The 27,230-nt window shown below is 51.6% G+C and overlaps 1 protein-coding gene across 9 annotated transcripts in view; it reads right to left on the reverse strand.

Moving 5' to 3' along the window:
- Positions 1-3,080: 3,080 nt before the first annotated feature.
- The window catches only part of LOC137571123 (zinc finger protein interacting with ribonucleoprotein K-like), a 30,181-nt gene continuing 6,031 nt past the window's right edge, over positions 3,081-27,230 (reverse strand). For 8 of the 9 annotated variants that reach the window (XM_068279845.1, XM_068279843.1, XM_068279838.1 and 5 more), the window contains 6 exons: positions 22,527-22,653; positions 20,776-20,847; positions 19,056-19,166; positions 12,862-12,948; positions 12,609-12,764; positions 3,081-4,611 (listed from right to left, as the gene is read on the reverse strand). In XM_068279845.1, coding sequence (XP_068135946.1) covers positions 3,482-4,611; positions 12,609-12,764; positions 12,862-12,948; positions 19,056-19,166; positions 20,776-20,847; positions 22,527-22,653 — 1,683 coding nt within the window. In that variant the 3' untranslated portion in view covers positions 3,081-3,481. The remainder of the gene's footprint in view (positions 4,612-12,608; positions 12,765-12,861; positions 12,949-19,055; positions 19,167-20,775; positions 20,848-22,526; positions 22,654-27,230) is intronic. The other variant, XM_068279846.1, reaches the window with a different exon arrangement.

The raw sequence follows: 27,230 nt of genomic DNA on the forward strand, positions 1-27,230 counted from the left end.
ACTGAAGCAAAAAAAAATATGATATAATGAATTGGTTGTGTAATACGGATAATTACTTGAACATTAGTAGCAAAGAAAATGTTCTCATATTTTTATTTTCAGTTATATAGTGATTTTTATAACATTGCATCATTCTCTAATATTTGCAGTTTACACACTACTCAGCAATCTAAATGATTTTACACAGCAGGCCAGTGAACTTTTGAACCCTTCTCTGCAAAGAAAATACAGTGACCGACAGTTGAGATAACAAGCTTCAGAAGACAGAGCTCAATGGCTCTTTTGAATAGATAAAAACTGAAGTTTCTTAAAGGGAACCCGAGCAGTAACTAAAATCAAAACTTTCACTTACCTGCGGCTTCCTCCAGCCCACTGTAGGCTGCGAGGTCCACCGCTGTCCTCCTGACTCTTCTGCGGGTCCCGCTGGTGGCTCCGTTGCCGGCGACACCCGGGATGGGTGTCGGGCCGACACTTCCTTGTTTTGAATCTTTTGTGCCGCTTCGCGTCATCGTGCCAGCCACTCAGCGTCATCACGGTGGCCGGCGTGACAGTACTGCGCATGCGCGGTTCAGAGCCCCAGGTAAGTGAAGGTTTTGATTTTAGTTACTGCTCGGGGTCCCTTTAACTCTTCCTGAACTGGAAACAATATTAGACTTGTGTCTCTGCTCCTAATGTTTTATTTCTTAGCAGTACTGCACATACAAATCATCATATTTTTTTTTCACTTCAGTGTCTCTTTAACAGATTATGCTATGCTCCGCCCCTCATTGCTGTGCTGGTATTATTTTATGTTAATTTTTTATCAGGGTCACGGGGTCCGTGCACTCGATCAATTCCTGCTACACAATAAATTATACTGTTTTCTATGCACATGCAGCAGCTCAAGTGTATTTTTTTTCGTAGGATACACCTTTCAGTTCCATAATTTTGGGTATCGAGACATAAGAAAAAAAAAAACTCATCCTTAACAGATCTGAAAGGGCCTGGTGCACAAAATGCCCCACGCGTCACACTATCAGCACCAATGCATGTGTCACTATGCTATTGAGCATAAGGCTTAATATTAAGTAAATGCAGCCTCAGATGAATAACCGCACATATTACATGTATCAGCATTTATTTATCCTAGGCTAAAGCCACAATTGTACGCACGCTAGATGAAACTCAGCACTATATACCAAACTGTTAAGTACGGTGATGTCAAAGCAAAGGATGGTGGGAGCCGAGGATCTGCAGAGCAGTGGGAGGTTACACTTGAGCCAGAGCACAGCAAAGTGTCAAATGACATGCAAGAAAAAAAAGCTAGCATCTCATTGGCCATCTTTAGTGGTGACTGGCAGTGTTCAGCAGCCTGAAGACTCCGCCTCATTCCCAGCCTGAATCAGATACAAGACCTGCTCGTTGGCTTCACCATCATCCGGATTTTACGCTGCCCATGACCCTGTAGACCATCGGGGCCTCACTCCTCTTCTGGCACGAGCATGGCCGTGCTGTGTCCACGTGAGCATTGGAACACCAGTGCAGTAGCATGGACCCGCTCATGCAAGGCTTACAGTGCTAGTGCAGCCCAGTATAACCGCACTCGCGTCTGAAGAGGTGCGCACTCCCGATGTTCCTTTCTGACAAGCCCTAGTCGGTGATCTTTGGGGAGGCTGCCCTCGTCAATGGGGGACCAGAGAACAGCGTAGGAAGCCGCTATAGGATCCAGCTCTCTTCTCCGGTAAATATGTGTTTTCGTACCAGAGATTCGCCTCAGGTACACTTTAACCACTTTCGTACCAGCAGCTTCTGCCCCCTTAAGGACCAGAGACTGCTGGTACCAAAGAACGGCGCTTACCAACGAATCGTTGCACATACCCACCAGTCATGCCAATCTCCCATCACCGCAGTTCACTCGCCCTACCGTCGTTATGACGGCACAGCCGTGTGAGATGTCAGGAGCCGCTTTCATTGACTCCTGGCGCTGTCTATCAGTATAAGCCAATGGGATTGGCTCACAATGATGACAAGGTCTGGAGCCAGTGAAATCGGCTCGTGACCGTCTCACACAGCTGTGCCATCATAACGATGGTAGGGCGAGTGAACTGCAGCGGGGAGAGGGCATCGCATTTGGTGGTAGCCGCGAGAATGCCCGGCTGGGTGATTGAAATCTACACCCCGGCAGCAGTAAGGAGATCAAAACAGAGCGTAGACTTCAATCATTGAGGTCCGGAAATGGTTAAAGAGAATCTGAAGTGGCAAGAAAAATATCAAACAGATACTTACCTAAGCAGAGGGAAGGCTCTGGGTCCTATAGAACCTTTCCGTTCTCCTCACGGTCCCTGTGTTCCAGCGCTGGATCCCCGGTTCAAATCTCCCACCACAGGAGGCTTCGGAAGTCTTCAGAAGCACTTGGGCTCAAGAGAGGGCGCTAGCGCGTGAGCAGTATGGAGTGGCCTGTCTTCCGAAGCCTGAGTGCTCCCAAAGACTGACGAAGTCCAACCGAAGTGGAAGAAGGAGGAGCCTGCGGGGGAATGCAGGGACCGTGAAGGCTCTATAGGACCCAGAGCCTTCCTTTATTTCCACTTCAGATTCTCTTTAGAACGGAACTGTAAATTAGTTAAAAACAGTTTCACTTACCTGGGGCTTCCCGAAGTCCCCTGCAGCAGTCCTGTGCCCTTGCCGGTCCTGCCCGAGCCTCCATTCTCCCGCGCGAGCTACTTTCATTACCGCCGACTTACAAGTCGACGGCAACTGCGCCTGCGCGCCCCGCGCAATGCGACGCTTTCTTCACGTTCCCACCCGCTATAGCTGGCGGGAACGCGAAGTAAGTGTTGCATTGCTCGGGGCGTGCAGTCACAAGTCGGCGGTAATGACAGTAGCTCCTGCGGGATAACGGAACCTCAGGCAGGACCGGCGAGTGCACAGGACGGCTGCAGGGGGCTTCGGGAAGCCCCAGGTAAGTGAAACTGTTTGCTTTTAACAAATTTACAGTGTATGACACTCCCACCTCCCCCCCACACACACCCATCCCATCAGTGGCTGGAGGCGTCCTGCAGCTGCTGAGGAATAATCTTGAAGAAAGGAGGCTCGCACGATGCCACAGTTTGAACTCTTTATTGACGGACGTATCCGGGCACAACATCACATGCACAATGCCGACATGTTTCGGACCTGCTGGTTCTTAATCATAGCCTGCTGAGGAACTCATGATCTAAAATGGCTGCAGCCCTCAGGATTCGGCCAATAATTACCGATATTTTGCACTAAAACTGATTTGATCATTAGATTTTATTGCAGGAGAACATGGATTATGTTCCCTCTATTTGACCAGTCCAGCAGTGAGTTTGCCGCAAATCATGACCAGGAGCTGCAGTGGTCTATGATGTTTCCCGGTGGGCCGACTCAACTAGACTAGCTCCGGAAACTCTCGTCTAGTGACGGCTGGACTGATTATAGAGAATTAAATAATAATGTCCCTGGAATTGGGGCGTTATTGCTGTCAGCTTGGGTCCAGCAGAGGACGCACTGCTTCTCCTTTCACCCCCTGATCGCTGGGACTACCTACCCTCCTGAGAACAAGGTCATTTATCCAGGAGGGATCTGCATTTGCCTCCTCAGAGTCCTGGCACAGCTTCCTCCAGAAAAGGTCCATTTTGCCAGCGTGGACCTTCTGGTGTCGGACCAGGGTGGAATGCTGGGTGAAACACTTGCCGCACTGGGCGCAGGCGTAGGGCCGGTACCCGGTGTGGATCTGTCGGTGGGCCTTCAGGTTGGAGATCTTGCTGAAGGCCTTTTGGCAGAAGTCACAGACGTAAGGCTTCTCCCCGCTGTGGATCTTCTGATGGCCGGTGAGGTGGGAGTGCTCGCTGAAGGACTTCCCACACTCGGCACACTTATACGGCCGCTCTCCCGTGTGGGTGCGGATGTGGTTGCTCAGGTGTCCCTTCTGGCTGAAGGTTTTCTCGCACTGCGCACACTGGTAGGGCCGGGCTCCGGTGTGCTTGCGGCGGTGGCGCACCAAACTGGAGTGCTGGCTGAAGCAGAGGTCACACTCGGGACATCTGTATGGTTTCTCCCCGGTGTGAATCCGTTGGTGGACGATGAGGTTGGAGTTCTCGCTGAAGCTCTTGCCACACATGTTACACTTGTAGTGCTTCTCTCCAGAGTGAACCCGCCCGTGGACAGTGAGGTGGGAATTCTCGCTGAAGGTCTTGTGACACTCGAGGCACTTGTAGGGGCGTTCCCCCGTGTGAGTCCTCCGGTGAGCCTTCAGGTGAGAGTTCCTGGTGAACCCTTTACCGCACTCGGCACAGCGGTGTCGCTTCTCGCCCATCAGCTTGAGCCGCTGCTTGCTGCGGACGCTGTAGTTGTCGTAGAAGCCGCGGTCAAACTCACTCCGTGTTAGCGTTGGGCAGTCCATCAGCAGGCCAGAGTGAGACAGACTCTTGAGGTATTTCTCTAGTTCCAAAGCGTTCTCTAGCACAGAGTCCTGGGAGAGCTTGGAGTTCAGGGTGACACCAGCATCGGAGAATAAAAACATGGTGTCACCATCTGGACCAATCAGCGGAACTGAAAGTTTCCCAACATCTCTGCCGTGAGGAACTTCTGGACAGCGTTCATTCTCCAAATCTGCAGAAGAGAGCATAAACTGTTTATGATATAAACAGTGGCTGTGGTCATCTTAAAGGAGGTTAATACAGGATTGGCCTCAATTCACTAAGCTTAACTCCTGTCTTTAATAACTCTTATGAGCTGTTTTACAGTTATCACCATGGTGATATAATTGTGATAACTGTAAAACAGCTCTGAAGAGTTATTAAAGACAGGAGTTAAGCTTAGTGAATTGAGGCCTGTCGTTATAGTAAACTAATGTCCTGGTCCAGCCCCATTATAAGAATATGGGAGTAACGCCTGGTATAGTAAACCCGGATATAATAAAACTGTTATAGTAAACCTGTTTTCTGTCTCCTGCACTATTCTGTATCCATCTATAGTGGAAAGTGGGCGGGCACATGCGTCATACGTTAGAGACCCATGAGCTGTGATCGGTGGGCAGACTGGCAGCCACTTGTAGACCTGCTCACTATCTACACACTACTTTGGGCCTGCATGGATTATCGCCAAAGCACCAGCTAGTGAGACCTATGCTTCCTGTGTAAGCTGCTGCCTGATTACTGAGGGAATTGCCTGTCATCTGTGACTTGCTTGTGCATGGCTGCAACACTACATTATCATCCAGGCTACACAGACTTGGGGACAGAGGAGCACACTATCAGTACTGTACCTGCATTACCTGGTGAGACTTATGCTTCCTGTGTAAGCTGCTGCCTGATTACTGAGGGGATTGCCTGTCCTCTGTGACTTGCTGTGCATGGCTGCAACGCTACAGCATCATCCAGGCTGCACAGACATGTGGACAGAGGAGCACACTATCAGTACTGTACCTGCATTACCTGGTGAGACCTATGCTTCCTGTGCAAACTGCTGCCTGATTACTGGGGGAATTGCCTATCATCTATGACTTTCTTGTGCATGGCTGCAACACTACAGTATCATCCAGGCTGCACAGAAATGTGGACAGAGGAGCACACTATCAGTACTGTACTTGCATTATTATCTGGTGAGATCTATGCTTCCTGTGTAAGCTGCTGCCTGATTACTGAGGGAACTGCCTGTCATCTGTGACTTGCTTGTGCATGGCTGCAACACTACATTATCATCCAGGCTGCACAGACTTGTGGACAGAGGAGCACACTGTCAGTACTGTACCTGCATTATCTGGGGAGACCTATGCTTCCTGTGTAAGCTGCTGCCTGATTACTGAGGGAACTGCCTGTCATCTGTGGCTTGCTTGTGCATGGCTGCAATGCTACAGCATCATCCAGGCTGCACAGACATGTGGACAGAGGAGCACACTATCAGTACTGTACCTGCATTACCTGGTGAGACCTATGCTTCCTGTGCAAACTGCTGCCTGATTACTGGGGGAATTGCCTGTCATCTATGACTTTCTTGTGCATGGCTGCAACACTACATTATCATCCAGGCTGCACAGAAATGTGGACAGAGGAGCACACTATCAGTACTGTACTTGCATTATTATCTGGTGAGATCTATGCTTCCTGTGTAAGCTGCTGCCTGATTACTGAGGGAACTGCCTGTCATCCGTGACTTGCTTGTGCATGGCTGCAACACTACATTATCATCCAGGCTGCACAGACTTGTGGACAGAGGAGCACACTGTCAGTACTGTACCTGCATTATCTGGGGAGACCTATGCTTCCTGTGTAAGCTGCTGCCTGATTACTGAGGGAACTGCCTGTCATCTGTGGCTTGCTTGTGCATGGCTGCAATGCTACAGCATCATCCAGGCTGCACAGACATGTGGACAGAGGAGCACACTATCAGTACTATACCTGCATAACTGGTGAGACCTATGCTTCCTATGCAAGCCGTTGCATGATTAATGCATGCAAATCCCTGCATACTGAGCACTGTGCATTGTGATCTAGCTTAGACCCAGTCTGTACTCGCTTGCTGAAGCAAAGAAAGGAAAAAAATGACACTTCTTGACTGAATTAATATATAGTACTACGGTATGCATTATGTGCTTGAGTATGGCAATTTCCGATTTAGTAAACGTCTGATACAGTAACCCAGTTTGCCCGGTCCCTTGCAGTTTACTATAAAGGGATTCTACAGTACATACCGAATGTGGATTTTCCATTGTGTTTTGTGACGGATTGACCTGCGCCAGATGCGCCCCTCACAAGAAAGTATGCCAGGCAAGCTGTGGAATACCCCTTTACAATTTAGGTTTGTTTAAAAAGAAATGTTTCTGTCAGCGTCCAGGCACTTTCCATAGGAAATGACTGTTTATATGATGTGTTTATTCTTCCACTGGAGAGAGGACAATAAGGCAATCCAAACCTTCTCTGCCGCAGACCCTGCACATTCTTTGATTCCTTTTTCAAAGGACATATGGTACGTGCATATGGGGGACCGTTGTAGCTTGTCGCTAGCACACCGGGGACGTGTGTGACAGCTCGGTGACAGCTCGGCGACAGGTCCCTCTGTGCACAGAGTGACATAGATGCGGCGGAAGCTGTCGCTGAAGGTTCCTCCCCCCCGCTGAAAGTTCTGTGAGTAGTGTATTGTGCTGCTGTCGCTAGTCCGCATACTCACGCAGTACGCGTGGCGGACTAGCGAAAGTTGCGGCGACAGCTCTGACTAGCGACGGTTTGTGGCATGCGCGTTATACACACGGGCGACCTGTTGCTGCAACGTTCGCGTGCCACGTGGTTGCGGCAACAGTTGTAGCCCGTGTGTACTCACCAATAGATAAGGGGAGTCAGGGACTAGAATCCAGATCCCTGTTGTAAATACTCAGATGACAAAAGCTACATTCCTCCACGTATCCTGTCGGGGCAATGTCCTATAATCAACCTAGAAAGCGTACCTATGTAATCGCCGCCTGGAGACTAGGGCACAGGGTGCAGCTGATATGCGGCTTACCCTGCTCCTGCCCATGTCCTCCAGGTCGACGTGGATGGTGGAAAAATGATGTAACTCGGCTTCCCAAATTGATGGCGGCCGAATTAGTGTTTTAACTTAACCTCCTGAGCGGTCTGGACGAGCTCAGCTCGTCCATCACCGCCGGAGGCTGCCGCTCAGGCCCTGCTGGGCCGATTTTTATCAAATAAAGTGCAGCACACGCAGCCGGCACTTTGCCAGCCGCGTGTGCTGCCTGATCGCCGCCGCTCTGCGGCGATTCGCCGCGAGCAGCGGCGAAAGAGGGCCCCCCTAGCCGCCTGAGCCCTGCGCAGCCGGAACAAAAAGTTCCGGCCAGCGCTAAGGGCTGGATCGGAGGCGGCTGACGTCAGGACGTCGGCTGACGTCGATGACGTCACTCCGCTCGTCGCTATGGCGACGATATAAGCAAAACAAGGAAGGCCGCTCATTGCGGCCTTCCTTGTTTATTCTGGGCGCCGGAGGCGATCGGAAGATCGCCTCCGGAGCGCCCTCTAGTGGGCTTTCATGCAGCCAACTTTCAGTTGGCTGCATGAAATAGTTTTTTTTTTATTTAAAAAAAACCCTCCCGCAGCCACCCTGGCGATTTAATCAGAACGCCAGGGTGGTTAAAGGGACTCAGAGCTGAATGAAACAGAAAGTTTTATACATACCTGGGGCTTCCTCCAGCCCCATGTGCTCCGATCACTCCCACGCCGCCGTCCTCAGTCTCCTCCAGCTCCGGTACCGGGTCCCCACACTTCCGTCAGTCGGAGCCAGTCAGGAGAAGTGCACTGTTTGCGTATCTCTCCAGCGGCTACTGGAGAGATATGTAGTGAGCGCACTTCTCTTACGTCAGACTGGCTCTGACTGACAGAAGTGACAGGACCCGGTACTGGAGGAGCACTGAGAATGGTAGCGTGGGAGTGATCGGAGTGCATGGGGCTGGAGGAAGCCCCAGGTATGTATAAATCTTTGTTTCATTCAGCTCTGGTACACTTTAACCTGTCGTTGACTGCTCTATGCCAATTGGCGTAAGCAGTGCGGCAGCCCCAGGACCGCACTATGCCAATTGGCGTAAGCAGTGCGGCAGCCCCAGGACCGCACTATGCCAATTGGCGTAAGCAGTGCGCCAGCCCCAGGACCGCACTATGCCAATTGGCGTAAGCAGTGCGGCAGCCCCAGGACCGCACTATGCCAATTGGCGTAAGCAGTGCGGCAGCCCCAGGACCGCACTATGCCAATTGGCGTAAGCAGTGCGGCAGCCCCAGGACCGCACTATGCCAATTGGCGTAAGCAGTGCGGCAGCCCCAGGACCGCTCTATGCCAATTGGCGTAAGCAGTGCGGCAGCCCCAGGACCGCTCTATGCCAATTGGCGTAAGCAGTGCGGCAGCCCCAGGACCGCACTATGCCAATTGGCGTAAGCAGTGCGGCAGCCCCAGGACCGCTCTATGCCAACTGGCGTAAGCAGTGCGGCAGCCCCAGGACCGCACTATGCCAATTGGCGTAAGCAGTGCGGCAGCCCCAGGACCGCACTATGCCAATTGGCGTAAGCAGTGCGGCAGCCACAGGACCGCTCTATGCCAATTGGCGTAAGCAGTGCAGCAGCCCCAGGACCGCTCTATGCCAACTGGCGTAAGCAGTGCGGCAGCCCCAGGACCGCACTATGCCAATTGGCGTAAGCAGTGCGGCAGCCCCAGGACCGCACTATGCCAATTGGCGTAAGCAGTGCGGCAGCCACAGGACCGCTCTATGCCAATTGGCGTAAGCAGTGCGGCAGCCCCAGGACCGCTCTATGCCAATTGGTGTAAGCAGTGCGGCAGCCCCAGGACCGCACTATGCCAATTGGCGTAAGCAGTGCGGCAGCCCCAGGACCGCTCTATGCCAATTGGCGTAAGCAGTGCGGCAGCTCTAGGACCGCTCTATGCCAATTGGCGTAAGCAGTGCGGCAGCCCCAGGACCGCACTATGCCAATTGGCGTAAGCAGTGCGGCAGCCCCAGGACCGCTCTATGCCAACTGGCGTAAGCAGTGCGGCAGCCCCAGGACCGCACTATGCCAATTGGCGTAAGCAGTGCGGCAGCCCCAGGACCGCACTATGCCAATTGGCGTAAGCAGTGTGGCAGCCTCAGGACCGCTCTATGCCAATTGGCGTAAGCAGTGCGGCAGCCCCAGGACCGCTCTATGCCAATTGGCGTAAGCAGTGCGGCAGCCACAGGACCGCTCTATGCCAATTGGCGTAAGCAGTGCGGCAGCCACAGGACCGCTCTATGCCAATTGGCGTAAGCAGTGCGGCAGCCCCAGGACCGCACTATGCCAATTGGCGTAAGCAATGCGGCAGCCCCAGGACCGCACTATGCCAATTGGCGTAAGCAGTGCGGCAGCCCCAGGACCGCACTATGCCAATTGGCGTAAGCAGTGCGGCAGCCCCAGGACCGCACTATGCCAATTGGCGTAAGCAGTGCGGCAGCCCCAGGACCGCTCTATGCCAACTGGCGTAAGCAGTGCGGCAGCCCCAGGACCGCACTATGCCAATTGGCGTAAGCAGTGCGGCAGCCCCAGGACCGCACTATGCCAATTGGCGTAAGCAGTGCGGCAGCCACAGGACCGCTCTATGCCAATTGGCGTAAGCAGTGCAGCAGCCCCAGGACCGCTCTATGCCAACTGGCGTAAGCAGTGCGGCAGCCCCAGGACCGCACTATGCCAATTGGCGTAAGCAGTGCGGCAGCCCCAGGACCGCACTATGCCAATTGGCGTAAGCAGTGCGGCAGCCACAGGACCGCTCTATGCCAATTGGCGTAAGCAGTGCGGCAGCCCCAGGACCGCTCTATGCCAATTGGTGTAAGCAGTGCGGCAGCCCCAGGACCGCACTATGCCAATTGGCGTAAGCAGTGCGGCAGCCCCACGACCGCACTATGCCAATTGGCGTAAGCAGTGCGGCAGCCCCAGGACCGCTCTATGCCAATTGGCGTAAGCAGTGCGGCAGCCACAGGACCGCACTATGCCAATTGGCGTAAGCAGTGTGGCAGCCTCAGGACCGCTCTATGCCAATTGGCGTAAGCAGTGTGGCAGCCTCAGGACCGCTCTATGCCAATTGGCGTAAGCAGTGCGGCAGCCACAGGACCGCACTATGCCAATTGGCGTAAGCAGTGCGGCAGCCCCAGGACCGCTCTATGCCAATTGGCGTAAGCAGTGCGGCAGCTCTAGGACCGCACTATGCCAATTGGCGTAAGCAGTGTGGCAGCCTCAGGACCGCTCTATGCCAATTGGCGTAAGCAGTGTGGCAGCCTCAGGACCGCTCTATGCCAATTGGCGTAAGCAGTGCGGCAGCCACAGGACCGCTCTATGCCAATTGGCGTAAGCAGTGCGGCAGCCCCAGGACCGCTCTACGCCAATTGGCGTAAGCAGTGCGGCAGCCCCAGGACCGCTCTATGCCAATTGGCGTAAGCAGTGCGGCAGCTCCAGGACCGCTCTATGCCAATTGGCGTAAGCAGTGTGGCAGCCTCAGGACCGCTCTATGCCAATTGGCGTGAACGGCTATCTATGAAGCTAGCAGGAGATCGCGCACAGGCTGCGCGCATATCTCCTGCTTGACGGGTGGTGCTCCGCTCTGCCTTCAGTCTCCCAGCAGCGAAACCGCCATCTAATTAGGGTGTACAGTGCTGCGATCTACAGCAGCGCTGTACTGGGGACAGCCGTGTGACACAGCTGTCCCCTCCATAGGCTGGGGAGTGATCGGCTGTCACAGACTGGAGCCTATCACAGCCGATCACACTGATTGGCTGGCGGGGGAGGGAGGGAGGGAGGGAACAACATAAAATAAATTTTAAAAAAATAGCCACATTTAAAAAATAATAAAATAAATATTTATTTAAAAAAAAAAAAAAACAACTGTGGGGTGATCAGAGCCCACCAACAGAGAGCTCTGTTGGTGGGGAGAAAAGGGGGAGGGGGGGGAAGAATCACTTGTGTGCTGAGTTGTGCAGCCCTGCAGCTGGGCCTTAAAGCTGCAGTGGCCATTTTAGTAAAAAACAGCCTGGTCACTAGGGGCGGTTTAACACCACAGTCCTCAAGTGGTTAAGCTCCGTCTTCTGACGGCGCCAAAGTTACTCACTGTGCGCCGCTACAGACGTAATTCCTATTATGCCCTGTGGTGGCGCCGGCTGCGCCCAAACCTCCTGCACTGTTTTCACAGCACTCGCCTATACATAATAATTTTTATTATATTTCCAGCCTTTCTATAAATGCCGTAATATCAAACTAAGCAAAAATGGGCGTTGGCCACAACCTGAACGTGTTCAGCCAAGAAGCATTTATCTACCACCTTCTCTTGGGAAGATATGGTTTTCTCTGAAATACAACAGAATAATGAATGCATGTTTAAAGCGGAATCAAACCCTGCATGCCTTCTTTGCTCTAATAGATCATTTACTGCATATTATATACAACCAGCATTTTTTTTTTTTTTACTAGAACAGCATTCAAAGGGTTACACATAGGAATTAGAAGCTCCCTGCCAGCAAAGCTGGACGCATCCAAACTTTAGATAATGTTATCTTGTATTTAATTGTATCAAGTGAGGAATGTAAATAAACACTTCTATGACACTGCCAGGTCTCCTGAACAAAGACAGACAGTCATAAAGTATTTCTGCTTATGTTAGAAGATGAATAAAGCAGTTTTAAATAAAATGCAAAGTCGGTTCTCAGAGTAAAATAAGTGTACTTTGGGAACCTATAATTTCTAAATGAATAATAATACTTATGCACAAAAGCAAATATGATAACCATATGGCATATAAAAAGTAGGAAAACATGTTTTTATTGAATATTATGTCAGGGTTTTATACCGATTTAAGATCTGCGAACAGCAGAGAACACGAGGAACCTAGCGGTCTCACCCTCTGCATAATTTCATGAGCCGACAGGGGATAAAATACTTCTTTCCCTCAATGTATTTAGCACTGCTTTGTAGTAGGAGGGCTTTTCAATCTCTGTTACCCCCTCATACTCTCCTAGTGGTTCTGGGTCACCCTGAGGGGCCTGTGGTACTTGTAATGATAGAAAGAATGATGCACAATCCGTTACTCTACAGTCGGACCAGGAAGAAGAAACGTACCGCTGGTGTGATCCCTCACTTCCTCTGTTTCGTCAGATAGGGGCGTGGTCTGGGAGGACTTCCTGTCATCTGCCTTGAGTGACGCATCCCTCTGCTCCTCCTCCATGTTTTCTGGCTTCACCACCACAGTCAGTTCATGGGGAGCGTAAAGCGAGGCTGCCAAACACAAATAATTTACCCGCTGGCGATCAGGACCAGGGTAGGTTCTTGTGAATGAGGAACAAGTATGAGAAGAGAGATGGGCGAGTCTCACCTATGTCTACAGCGTCAGAGCAATGCGTTTCTTCATCCTCCTGCTTCACCTTCATGGGGTGCCCGGCCTTCCGAGACCTGCTGCCTGCTGTCACAGCATGGAGAAAGGGATCAGTATAGAAGCCTTGCACCCCCCATACCTCCACCACCACCAGAGGCACTGTACACCAACTGAGCCCCAGGCAGCCCATGACGCCAGGTGACGCCACTTTCTCAGGTGGCATCAGCATCACCCTCCATGCAGAACAGTCCAGCTGCCATCGGGTCTCCCATGATCTGCACTCCATCGTCTACTTCCTGTTTCTGCTGCAGGAAGTACATAAGTGGCGGTTATGGAGGGCAGATCGCAGGGAGACTCGCCAGCAGCTGGACGTAAGTGCCTTGCCGCTGCTGTCCTGCATGGAGGGGAGCACCGGAGGGGGACCCTAGGGGCGAGATGAGATAAATAAGGCCCCCCTCCAGCGAACAGCTGCCCACCCCTTTCCTCTGCTGTGCGAGCGATCATTCTGAGGGGGGGCGGCACCTTAAGTTTGCATCAGGCGGCAAAAAGTCTAGAGCCAGCCCTGCACTTACTCTATACATGCAGACACTGTACACACACAGTGCATACAATCCCACCACACACACAGTGCATACAATCCCACCACACACACACAGTGCATACAATCCCACCACACACACACACAGTGCATACAATCCCACCACACACACAGTGCATACAATCCCACCACACACACAGTGCATACAATCCCACCACACACACAGTGCATACAATCCCACCACACACACACAGTGCATACAATCCCACTACACACACAGTGCATACAATCCCACCACACACACAAACTGCACACATTAACACTGTACACGCACACACTGTGCACATGTATACACACAAATGTACACGATTAACAGACACACACATCTGTACAAAAGCTGCACAAACACACACTCTCTATACACTATACACATATGAGGCGAGAGAGGCTCGAGCCTCAGGGCGCAGTGTAGGAGGGTGGCGCAGGGCGGGGCAGAGGCGAGAGAGGCTCCAGCCTTAGGCTGCAGTGTAGGAGGGGGTGCAGGGCCAGGCCGAGGCGAGAGAGGCTTCAGCCTCAGGGCGTAGTGTAGGAGGGGCGCACAACTCACTCAGCTATCATTCCCCTATTGTGTTTCTAGCAGAGAGAAATAAGAAAAGGGGATACATAGCAGTGACTGCAAGCCAGATAACCAGAGATTAAGGTGTTGGGGGCCCTGGAGCCAGTGTTGCCAACCTTTCACATTATTTTTTACTGGCAAATACCTAAAAATTTACTGACAAAAGATTTTTTTTACTGACAAAATCCTCTGTGCCGCGCGCCGGAAAAAATGGGCGTGGTCACACAACATAATGTGGGCGTGGTCATGGGTGGGGCCAAATATACATGATTTTAGTATTGCTGTAAATGGTCTGCCAGGGAAGTTTGAGCTCTGCCATAGTGTTTTCCCCCAAAATACATGTAATCTTACAGCATTTCACCAAAAATCCACGTAATCTGGCAGAGGTTCTTCCAAAATACAGATAATATGGCAGTGGTTCCCAAAAAATAGATGTAATCTGGCAGGAGTGGTTCCCAAAAAATAGATGTAATCTGGCAGCAGCGATTACCCCAACATACACATAATCTGGCAGCAGTTCCCCAAAATACATTTAATCTGACAGCAGTGGTTCCCCAAAAATAGGTAGCCCCAGGTCTATAGGTGTCCCCAGAATAGGTGGCCAGGGGTATAGATGTCCCCAGAACAGGTAGCCAGGGGTATATGTGCCCAGTATATGTAGGCAGGGGTACAGGGCCGGTTCTAGACTGGCACATATGAGGGGGCAGTCAAATGGGTAGGGGGCAACATGTTCGAGGAAATTTGCGGCGCGCGAAGCACATAATAAGAGACAGCTTTTCACCAGTAAATGCACATAAGAGACAGCTTTTCACCAGTTAATGCACATAATAAGAGACAGCTTTTCACCAGTAAATGCACATAATAAGAGACAGCTTTTCAACAGTAAATGCACATAATTAATTAGAGACAGCTTTTCACCAGTAAATGCACATAATAAGAGACAGCTTTTCACCAGGAACTACTGCCAACTGAGTGCGCTCTAGTGGCTGCCTCATAAGCGCTTTGAGTCCGACAGGAGAAAAGCGCTATACAAAAAAAGGAATTAATTACATATACTGGGCACCCTGCCTATATATACTGGGGACATATACCTCTGGCTACATATACTGGGCACATATAACCCTAACTACATATACTGGGACATATACCTGTGGCTACATATACTGGGCACATATACCCTGCCTACATATACTGGGGGCATATACCCGACTACATATACTGGGCACATATACCCCTGCCTACATATACTGGGCACATATACCCCTGCCTACATATACTGGGCACATATACCCCTGCCTAGCAAATTGGGAGTTATGGGCCCCTCGGTAACCATACGCCCTAGCAACCGCATCCAAGGTATCATATTAATCGGTAGGCTCTGGGGATCGATAATATGTTATTATTATTTGTGTGTCGGCCGCGTAGGTTGGCCTAGAGAAAATGTCAGGGTTATGGGGCTGGTAAAAGCCCCTGCCCAGATGTGATTACCATAATCCGGCCCAGGGGCCGACTCTGGAAGTCCGCCTCTGAACTCAGCTCAATTAAAAGTAAATGAGCTGCCCGGGCGATTCAGTCCTCCTGTGAGGAAACGCGGAAAAGCCGCCGTCTATCAGGGTGAGGCGGCTGCTTCCGCGTCCAGCATGACATCACAACGCGGAAACAGCCACCGCATGCCGCATAGGCAGAGCGGCGGAATCCGCATTGGGAACGGCGGAATCCGCATTGGAAGGGGCAGAATCCGCATTAGAGGCGGCTCCCACGCTCGGTTCACTGGATACATTGCAAGGCAGTACTGGTGTGGCTGGGACTGATAGTCCTCCAAGATTCAGAGTGATACGCGCGCGCGCACTGAGGCAAAGCTTATATAGTAGCCAGAAGTAGGTCAGCTGACCAAGCTGGTCAGCTGACAATTCTGAGCCCTCTCATTGGTCCAGCACTTAGGGAGGGGCTGGAGAGTGGCTGTGTATATATACTGCTGGCTGTTCAGTTGCTGGTTGTCTGGCGTTGCGATCACATATGTGGTAGCACGCAGACCTGAGTCCGATCCGAAAGTGTGCCGGGACCAGCTGGAGCTGTAATCCTACACTTAGCTAGATTTGTTGATAGTTTAAAGTACTAGTTTGATTGTGATTATCTGTTATGACCTTCTGCCTGCCTGACCATTCTCCTGAATTCTGATCCTGTACCTTGTCTTTCTGATACTCTGTTGCCGAACCCCGGCTCGTCCTTAGACTCTGCATCTGCCTTCTGATTTCGTACCTCGATATTTCTGATACCCGGTTGCCGAATCCTGCCTGTACTTCAGACTTTCGCCTCTGCCTTCTGAATCTGTACTTTATCTGTCCGTGTGTTTACGACCTGGCTTGTCCGACCTCGAGAACCGACCTTACTGTTAAAGGGCGGTTCCCAGTCCTGATAGTGACACTCCCTCTTGAGTGTCACTCTTGTTCTGTCGTTCCTTCTCTCAGCCTGACTCCTCCCGCCGGGAGAGTCCAGAAGGAATTGGGCAGTACTCCGTACTGCTCTGAGGCTCAGTCCTCTCATTACTACTGTTTGCACCAAACACTCTGCTTAGGTGTCCAGAGGTTAGCTTGTGTATCGGATTATCGGTGATACTGCAGATCATCTATAATCTGGTATATATCTGTATTCCCAGTGATACTGCAGATCACCGGTAATCAGATCCTCTCTGTGCTACACCGATCATTACACCTCCAAATTCCATCTATATGAGAACGGTCTGCTGCCAGCCAGAGGACACATGGTTGGCGGCCATCTTGCTGAACTTTGAATTTTGCTCTGAAACAAAGAACTTTGCAGAACTTGAAACCATTTTGCTTGGACTTTATGATTCTTCCCACAAAAGGACATCTTTCCATGAAACTAAGTATTTTTTTTTCTTTTCATACTGCGCTATTAATGTCTCAATAATTGTTGATTTTAATAATTGTCTGTATATATTAAATATTTATATTGCCCATGAATAAAGACTTTATCAAAGTCATTCACTGTTCCACTACCCTGCTTCTCAGCCGCACAAACTGAACCAGACTTCTGAAGAGACGCTACTGTTGTTACTAGCCAGACAGCATAAAGTGTGTTTAACCGTTTTTATTTGCAGGACTAGTCAATCAGTCGGGTCCACTGGCCCATACCAGTGGTGGTGGCAGATACCCTGAAATAGTGTGTAAGTTGTAATTACCGTACCTCACAGGCTCCCTTCTGGTTTGTCTGCGGCCAATTCCCAACGGTTCCTACGCATTGACTGTGACCACAGTTCGCGTGATCCGTGCGCTGGCACCGCTTGGAAGGCAATTTGCGGTCTGGCCACTAGGGCTACTGTGACAAGGGGTATATGTAGCCAGAGGTATATGTGCCCAGTATATGTAGCCACAGGTATATGTCCCAGTATATGTAGGCAGGGGTATATGTGCCCAGGATATGTAGACAGAGGTATATGTCCCCAGTATATGTAGGCAGGGGTATATGTCCCCAGTATATGTAGGCAGGGTATATGTGCCCAGTATATGTAGCCACAGGTATATGTCCCAGTATATGTAGTCAGGGTTATATGTGCCCAGTATATGTAGCCAGAGGTATATGTGCCCAGTATATGTAGGCAGGGTATATGTGCCCAGTATATGTAAGCAGGGTATATGTGCCCAGTATATGTAGCCAGAGGTATATGTGCCCAGTATATGTAGGCAGGGTTATATGTGCCCAGTATATGTAGCCACAGGTATATGTCCCAGTATATGTAGTCAGGGTTATATGTGCCCAGTATATGTAGCCAGAGGTATATGTGCCCACAATAGGTAGCCAGGTGACCCCCCAGCAGGAGGGGAGCAGCGCAGTGGAGGGAGAGCTGTGGCATCAGCGGTGGAGAAGGGGGGCAATCTCCCCCCCCCCCCCCCCTCACCTTAGTGCTCTCCCTCGCTCGCTCTCCCCTCCTGAACTAAGTGATGAACTTACCTGCGTCTCGTCGCTGGCGCGGGATGATTTGCCGCTACTCTGGACCAGAGCAGCAGAAATTCCGGCGCTTGGAGCAAGATGGAAGGTAAGCCCTCTGCCAAACGCCACTCAGCACTTAGTTCAGGAGGGGACAGCGAGGGAGGGAGAGCACTAAGGTGAGGGAAGGGGGAGATTGCCCCCCTTCTCCACCGCTGCCCACAGCTCTCCCTCCACCGCGCTGCTGTCCTCCTGCAACAGGGCGGGCGGCCAGTCCTTACGGACGCTGCTGAATTCCTTACGGAATTCACGGGCAGCTTATTTTGTATCAAAATTTGCGGGCTGCCCATAAATTTACGGGCGGTTGGCAACACTGCCTGGAGCGCCTCTTAGTCTAATAGCAATCAGTGTGTGACGGATGGGGTGAGACATATGTGGGGTGGGCATACTTTGGTGTCTCAGCCTTGGGTGGTGGAGGACCTCGTCCTGGCTCTGGGGGGGTAGTAAAGGGATCACGTTGACAATTAACAAATGGTAAACTATCCTTTTGTAACAGTTTTGGCTGTGAATGTGATGTATGTCCCCTACCCCCTATCTTCTGCCCTATCACAGCACACAGACAGTAAGCCAATAGGATCAGACAAGCACTACTGTCATGCTCCTCGCTGTTGTCCTGCTCTCAGTACCGCGCCACAACTCCCACCCAAACATCAGACCAGTTCTGCCCATTTCCTAGCAGATTCCGTCACTTTAGTCCAATACACCAGAGATCTTTCAAGCAAAAAAAAAAATCGGCAGGTTTGGCAGGTCACAGTATCGCTGACAGACTAGACCATAGCGATAGAATCTGCCAGGAAATGAAAGCCCAGGGCCCCCAAATATCATGGCCATCCAGTATTGGCTTTCGGCCTTGTCCCTTGGATGAAGAGATTTCTTAGGATCCAGGAAATGGATCTGGTGTACGGTGATGCTGGTGAAAGGTATACATCTTGCCGTGGAAGCCTGCAGAATGATTGCACAGAAAGAGACAGACAGGAGGGAGAGGAGTGGCTTTATGTGGGGTGACATACTGGCTTTCCTCTGGACAGTCACCTCGTGTGCACTCTGCAGGAACACATCTCCTGAAGCTCGTTTCCTGGGGAGCGTGCGACGTGTTGCGCTGGTCTATCTTCAGCAAGATGTCCGGCACAAGAACAGCGCTGCCTGCAAGTCAGCAAACGTTATACACAATGGCGGGACAGTCTGAGAATTAGGAAGAGATACATATGCAAGCCACAGGAATCATTCATGTGAACAGGTAAACCTGAACAACCCACTTCAACCACTTTCCCACTAAGGGGTTCTTCCCCTTGTGGACCAGAGCAATTTTCACATTCCAGTGCTCCTCCCATTCATTTGCCAATAACTTTACCAATACTTATCACACCTAATACACCTAATGCATTTTAAAGAGAATAAGAAGAATAAAAAATCACTGTCTTTCTTCAACCTCTATAGGTTTCAAATAATAAATGCTACTGTTATTAAAACCCACAGCTTTTATTCGCCCATTAGTGCCGGTTATTATAATGTTGAAATTATGTCCCCAGCACCATGTATGGTGACAATATTTTCTTTGGAAACATTTTGTCTTTTTAGTTTTCTCATTGTACTCTATAAATAATTACAATCCCTAATTTGCAAAACTAACAATAATATACCCTTATAGTATACATATATAAATCTAAGTCACTAACTTTACAATTTATGTATTATCTTTTAGTTTTTCTGTTACTTTGGATTTTTTTTACATTTTTGTTCTAATGGTAACTATAGGGTTTAGGGTGTCATGAGTTAATTGGCTTTTCATTTTTCTGGTGAGCATATATTTATAAAAAAAAAAATCTTAATTTCAGTATTTGTTTTATTTTGTCATTGATTTCTATGTTTAATGTAATATAGCAGTTACATGGTTCGCAAATCATTGTATTCATCCATCTCCATGCAAATCTGTCAGACATTCTTCTGCAATGGTCGCTCTCCAAGAAACCCTCCTGACATTACTCCTGGGGGACCTCAAACTAGGGGGGGGAACTGAAAGGTTGGGAGGGTGAGCCCCAAGAATATAAAAGGTTACCTCTGACTTTCTAAGATCAATTTTAGAAGTGTTAGGGTGGAACAGCACGGACTCGGGAGAGTGTATTGCGGTACCAACAGGCGCCCCAAGTCCGTGCTGTTGTATCCTGAGAGACTTTGGAAATTGACACAGAGGAAATGGGTAAGACTCATGAAACGCGTCATTTTTAGCATCCAATAAATATTATATTGAAAGCTTATTCCTCCCTCGTCCAATGCACCAACAAGAGGAGTAGACGAGGCACCGCCCACTATCTCAGGAGTGGTTTATTTCCTCGTCCAATGCACCAACAAGAGGAGTAGACGAGGCACCGCCCACTATCTCAGGAGTGGTTTATTTCCTCGTCCAATGCACCAACAAGAGGAGTAGACGAGGCACCGCCCACTATCTCAGGAGTGGTTTATTTCCTCGTCCGTGCTTCATTCCTCGTCCGAAGTAAGACTATTTATTTATTTTAATTGTTTTTAGGGTTCTTTTACACGACACGCGATTTTACTGCGCTTTGATTGCGATGAGGTTTTGCTGAGATTTTAGAAAGTCCTGCAGGCTTCGTCTCCTCCTTGTGTCACCAGCATCCAGTGCGATTTGCTGTGTAAAAACAGCCTTAAAACTTTTTATATTCCTCGGGCGCCTCCTCCCATCCTTCCTACATACAGAATCCCACAATCCCCTGCTGATCGCTGTCACAGGACTCACCTTCAGTCAGGTACTGGTGCCGGCTGGCCTTCTCAATCTTCACCAGCAGATCTGGGTTGAGGATACGGTACCCTGAGGAGAAGACAAGAGGTGTTAACCACAGGAAACGCACTTTGTGTGGAGATCCTCAACATACCCTGCCCCCACTTATAACTCTCCCACTATAACTCTCCCACACTTCCTGCACCCACTTATATCTCTCCCACACTTTCTGCCCCCACGTATAACATTCCCACACTTCCTGCACCCACTTATATCTCTCCCACACTTTCTGCCCCCACGTATAACATTCCCACACTTCCTGCCCCCACTTATAACTCTCCTGCACTTCCTGCCCCCACTCATAACACTCCCACACTTCCTGCCCCCACTCATAACACTCCCACACTTCCTGCACCCACTTATATCTCTCCCACACTTTCTGCCCCCACGTATAACATTCCCACACTTCCTGCACCCACTTATATCTCTCCCACACTTTCTGCCCCCACTCATAACACTCCCACACTTCCTGCCCCCACGTATAACATTCCCACACTTCCTGCCCCCACTTATAACACTCCCACACTTCCTGCCCCCACTTATAACTCTCCCGCACTTCCTGCCCCCACTCATAACACTCCCACACTTCCTGCCCCCACTCATAACACTCCCACACTTCCTGCCCCCACGTATAACATTCCCACACTTCCTGCCCCCACTTATAACTCTCCTGCACTTCCTGCCCCCACTTATAACACTACCACACTTCCTGCCCCCACTCATAACACTCCCACACTTCCTGTCCCCACATATAATTCTCCCACACTTCCTGCACCCACTTATATCTCTCCCACACTTTCTGCCCCCACGTATAACATTCCCACACTTCCTGCCCCCACTTATAACTCTCCCGCACTTCCTGCCCCCACTCATAACACTCCCACTCTTCCTGCCCCCACTCATAACACTCCCACACTTCCTGCACCCACTCATATCTCTCCCACACTTCCTGCCCCCACGTATAACATTCCCACACTTCCTGCCCCCACTTATAACTCTCCCACACTTCCTGCCCTGACTCATAACACTCCCACACTTCCTGCCCCCACTCAAAACACTCCCACACTTCCTGCCCCCACATATAATCCTCCCACACTTCCTGCCCCCACTTATAACACTCCCACACTTCCTGCCCCCACATATAATCCTCCCACACTTCCTGCACCCACTTATAACATTCCCACACTTCCTGCCCCCACATATAATCCTCCCACACTTCCTGCCCCCACTCATAACACTCCCACACTTCCTGTCCCCACATATAATTTTCCCACACTTCCTGCCCCCACTCATAACTCTCCCACACTATCTATGTTTGCCTAGGGCCTCCTCTGTGCTAGGACCAGCCCTGCCTCTTCCAGGAGGACCCCCCTCTATGGCCTCAATTCACTAAACTTTATCAAACACTTTATCAATTATAATTTACCTCATGGGTAAAATCTAATTTTGAATTCACTAAGGTGTTATAGATTTATCAAATGTTTTATCGATAAAATTTTCAATAAATACATAACACCTTGGTGAATTCAAAATTGAATTTTACCCATGAGGTAAATTATCAAACGTTTGATAAAGTGTTTGATAAAGCTTAGTGAATTGAGGCCTATCTCTCCATACAGATGGAATGATTGTCTGTGAGATGTCTGATCCCCCCCTTTCCCCGATATTATCAGTCTGGGGCAGGTGTATGTCCTCCGGGACTCTCTCACCCAGGTCCTGCAGGGCAGAGTGGATCTCCTTCATGGCCCTGCGGTAGAGATCTTGCTGCCAGTCCTCCATGATGTCCCAGTCCGACTCCTGGAAGCAGGCCGCCACGTCCTGGAAGGTGATGGTCACCTGCGTGGCACAATAAGACACGTTACCGGGAAAGCACCACGACTCTGCACATCCATAACATGAGACGGAAGAACGGGCAAAATCGGCTGCTGATGGACTACGGCCAATTCTCAGCGTTTACTATTCGCAGCCCCCGATAAACTGATGGAGCCCACCTAGAAAACGTATTGGGATGTGGGTGGAAGATTCCAGGCTTGGTGGGAACCTCGAGCCACATGTGGCCAGGCAGACAGAGAGCAGATCGTGGAAGCGAGAGCCACATGTGGCCAGGCAGACAGAGAGCAGATCGTGGAAGCGAGAGCAACATGTGGCCAGGCAGACAGAGAGCAGATCGTGGAAGCGAGAGCCACATGTGGCCAGGCAGACAGACAGCAGATCATGGAGCCACATAAGGCCAGGCAGACAGACAGCAGATCGTGGAAGCGAGAGCCACATGTGGCCAGGCAGACAGAGAGCAGATCGTGGAAGCGAGAGCCACATGTGGCCAGGCAGACATAGTAGATCGTGAAAGCGAGAGCCACAAGTGGCCAGTCAGACAGAGAGCAGATCGTGGAAGCGAGAGCCACATGTGGCCAGGCAGACAGAGAGCAGATCGTGGAAGCGAGAGCAACATGTGGCCAGGCAGACAGACAGCAGATTGTGGAAGTGAGAGCCACATGTGGCCAGGCAGACAGACAGCAGATCGTGGAAGCGAGAGCCACATGTGGCCAGGCAGACAGAGAGCAGATCGTGGAAGCGAGAGCCACATGTGGCCAGGCAGACAGAGAGCAGATCGTGGAAGCGAGAGCCACATGTGGCCAGGCAGACAGACAGCAGATCGTGGAAGCGAGAGCCACATGTGGCCAGGCAGACAGACAGCAGATTGTGGAAGTGAGAGCCACATGTGGCCAGGCAGACAGACAGCAGATCGTGGAAGCGAGAGCCACATGTGGCCAGGCAGACAGACAGCAGATCGTGGAAGTGAGAGCCACATGTGGCCAGACAGACAGAGAGCAGATCGTGGAAGCGAGAGCCACATGTGGCCAGGCAGACAGAGAGCAGATTGTGGAAGTGAGAGCCACATGTGGCCAGGCAGACAGACAGCAGATTGTGGAAGTGAGAGCCACATGTGGCCAGGCAGACAGAGAGCAGATCATGGAAGTGAGAGCCACATGTGGCCAGGCAGACAGAGAGCAGATTGTGGAAGTGAGAGCCACATGTGGCCAGGCAGACAGAGAGCAGATTGTGGAAGTGAGAGCCACATGTGGCCAGGCAGACAGAGAGCAGATCGTGGAAGTGAGAGCCACATGTGGCCAGGCAGACAGAGAGCAGATCGTGGAAGCGAGAGCCACATGTGGCCAGGCAGACAGAGAGCAGATTGTGGAAGTGAGAGCCACATGTGGCCAGGCAGACAGAGAGCAGATTGTGGAAGTGAGAGCCACATGTGGCCAGGCAGACAGAGAGCAGATTGTGGAAGTGAGAGCCACATGTGGCCAGGCAGACAGACAGCAGATCATGGAAGCGAGAGCCACATGTGGCCAGGCAGACAGACAGCAGATCATGGAAGCGAGAGCCACATGTGGCCAGGCAGACAGAGAGCAGATCGTGGAAGCGAGAGCCACATGTGGCCAGTCAGACAGAGAGCAGATCGTGGAAGCGAGAGCCACATGTGGCCAGGCAGACAGACAGCAGATCGTGGAAGAGAGAGCCACATGTGGCCAGACAGACAGAGAGCAGATCGTGGAAGCGAGAGCCACATGTGGCCAGGCAGACAGACAGCAGATCGTGGAAGCGAGAGCCACATGTGGCCAGGCAGACAGAGAGCAGATTGTGGAAGCGAGAGCCACATGTGGCCAGGCAGACAGACAGCAGATCGTGGAAGCGAGAGCCACATGTGGCCAGGCAGACAGACAGCAGATTGTGGAAGCGAGAGCCACATGTGGCCAGGCAGACAGTAAGCAGACCGTGGAAGTGAGAGCCACATGTGGCCAGACAGACAGAGAGCAGATCGTGGAAGTGAGAGCCACATGTGGCCAGGCAGACAGACAGCAGATCGTGGAAGAGAGAGCCACATGTGGCCAGGCAGACAGACAGCAGATCGTGGAAGAGAGAGCCACATGTGGCCAGGCAGACAGACAGCAGATCGTGGAAGCGAGAGCCACATGTGGCCAGGCAGACAGACAGCAGATCGTGGAAGCGAGAGCCACATGTGGCCAGGCAGACAGACAGCAGATTGTGGAAGCGAGAGCCACATGTGGCCAGGCAGACAGTAAGCAGACCGTGGAAGTGAGAGCCACATGTGGCCAGACAGACAGAGAGCAGATCGTGGAAGTGAGAGCCACATGTGGCCAGGCAGACAGACAGCAGATCGTGGAAGAGAGAGCCACATGTGGCCAGGCAGACAGACAGCAGATCGTGGAAGAGAGAGCCACATGTGGCCAGGCAGACAGACAGCAGATCGTGGAAGCGAGAGCCACATGTGGCCAGGCAGACAGACAGCAGATCGTGGAAGCGAGAGCCACATGTGGCCAGGCAGACAGAGAGCAGATCGTGGAAGTGAGAGCCACATGTGGCCAGGCAGACAGACAGCAGATCGTGGAAGTGAGAGCCACATGTGGCCAGGCAGACAGACAGCAGATCGTGGAAGTGAGAGCCACATGTGACCAGGCAGACAGACAGCAGATCGTGGAAGTGAGAGCCACATGTGGCCAGGCAGACAGACAGCAGATCGTGGAAGCGAGAGCCACATGTGGCCAGGCAGACAGACAGCAGATCGTGGAAGCGAGAGCCACATGTGGCCAGGCAGACAGAGAGCAGATCGTGGAAGCGAGAGCCACATGTGGCCAGGCAGAAAGACAGCAGATCGTGGAAGTGAGAGCCACATGTGGCCAGGCAGACAGACAGCAGATCGTGGAAGCGAGAGCCACATGTGGCCAGGCAGACAGACAGAGAGCTGATTGTGGAAGCGAGAGCCACATGTGGCCAGGCAGACAGAGAGCAGATCGTGGAAGCGAGAGCCACATGTGGCCAGGCAGACAGACAGAGAGCTGATTGTGGAAGCGAGAGCCACATGTGGCCAGGCAGACAGAGAGCAGATCGTGGAAGCGAGACCCACATGTGGCCAGGCAGAGAGAGAGCAGATCGTGGAAGCGAGAGCCACATGTGGCCAGGCAGACAGAGAGCAGATCGTGGAAGCGAGAGCCACATGTGGCCAGGCAGACAGCAGATTGTGGAAGCGAGAGCCACATGTGGCCAGGCAGACAGACAGAGAACAGATCGTGGAAGCGAGAGCCACATGTGGCCAGGCAGGCAGACAGCAGATCGTGGAAGCGAGAGCCACATGTGGCCAGGCAGACAGACAGCAGATCACGGAAGCGAGAGCTACATGTGGCCAGGCAGACAGACAGCAGATCGTGGAAGCGAGAGCCACATGTGGCCAGGCAGACAGCAGATTGTGGAAGCGAGAGCCACATGTGGCCAGGCAGACAGACAGAGAACAGATCGTGGAAGCGAGAGCCACATGTGGCCAGGCAGGCAGACAGCAGATCGTGGAAGCGAGAGCCACATGTGGCCAGACAGACAGACAGCAGATCGTGGAAGTGAGAGCCACATGTGGCCAGGCAGACAGAGAGCAGATCACGGAAGCGAGAGCCACATGTGGCCAGGCAGACAGACAGCAGATCGTGGAAGAGAGAGCCACATGTGGCCAGGCAGACAGACAGCAGATCACGGAAGCGAGAGCCACATGTGGCCAGGCAGACAGAGAGCAGATTGTGGAAGCGAGAGCCACATGTGGCCAGTCAGACAGAGAGCAGATCGTGGAAGCGAGAGCAACATGTGGCCAGGCAGACAGACAGAGAGCTGATTGTGGAAGCGAGAGCCACATGTGGCCAGGCAGACAGAGAGCAGATCGTGGAAGCGAGAGCCACATGTGGCCAGGCAGAGAGAGAGCAGATCGTGGAAGCGAGAGCCACATGTGGCCAGGCAGACAGAGAGCAGGTCGTGGAAGCGAGAGCCACATGTGGCCAGGCAGACAGCAGATTGTGGAAGCGAGAGCCACATGTGGCCAGGCAGACAGACAGAGAACAGATCGTGGAAGCGAGAGCCACATGTGGCCAGGCAGGCAGACAGCAGATCGTGGAAGCGAGAGCCACATGTGGCCAGGCAGACAGACAGCAGATCACGGAAGCGAGAGCTACATGTGGCCAGGCAGACAGACAGCAGATCGTGGAAGCGAGAGCCACATGTGGCCAGGCAGACAGCAGATTGTGGAAGCGAGAGCCACATGTGGCCAGGCAGACAGACAGAGAACAGATCGTGGAAGCGAGAGCCACATGTGGCCAGGCAGGCAGACAGCAGATCGTGGAAGCGAGAGCCACATGTGGCCAGACAGACAGACAGCAGATCGTGGAAGTGAGAGCCACATGTGGCCAGGCAGACAGAGAGCAGATCACGGAAGCGAGAGCCACATGTGGCCAGGCAGACAGACAGCAGATCGTGGAAGAGAGAGCCACATGTGGCCAGGCAGACAGACAGCAGATCACGGAAGCGAGAGCCACATGTGGCCAGGCAGACAGAGAGCAGATTGTGGAAGCGAG

The sequence above is a fragment of the Hyperolius riggenbachi genome, chromosome 4, assembly GCF_040937935.1.
Source record: "Hyperolius riggenbachi isolate aHypRig1 chromosome 4, aHypRig1.pri, whole genome shotgun sequence".
Classification (NCBI taxonomy): domain Eukaryota; kingdom Metazoa; phylum Chordata; class Amphibia; order Anura; family Hyperoliidae; genus Hyperolius; species Hyperolius riggenbachi.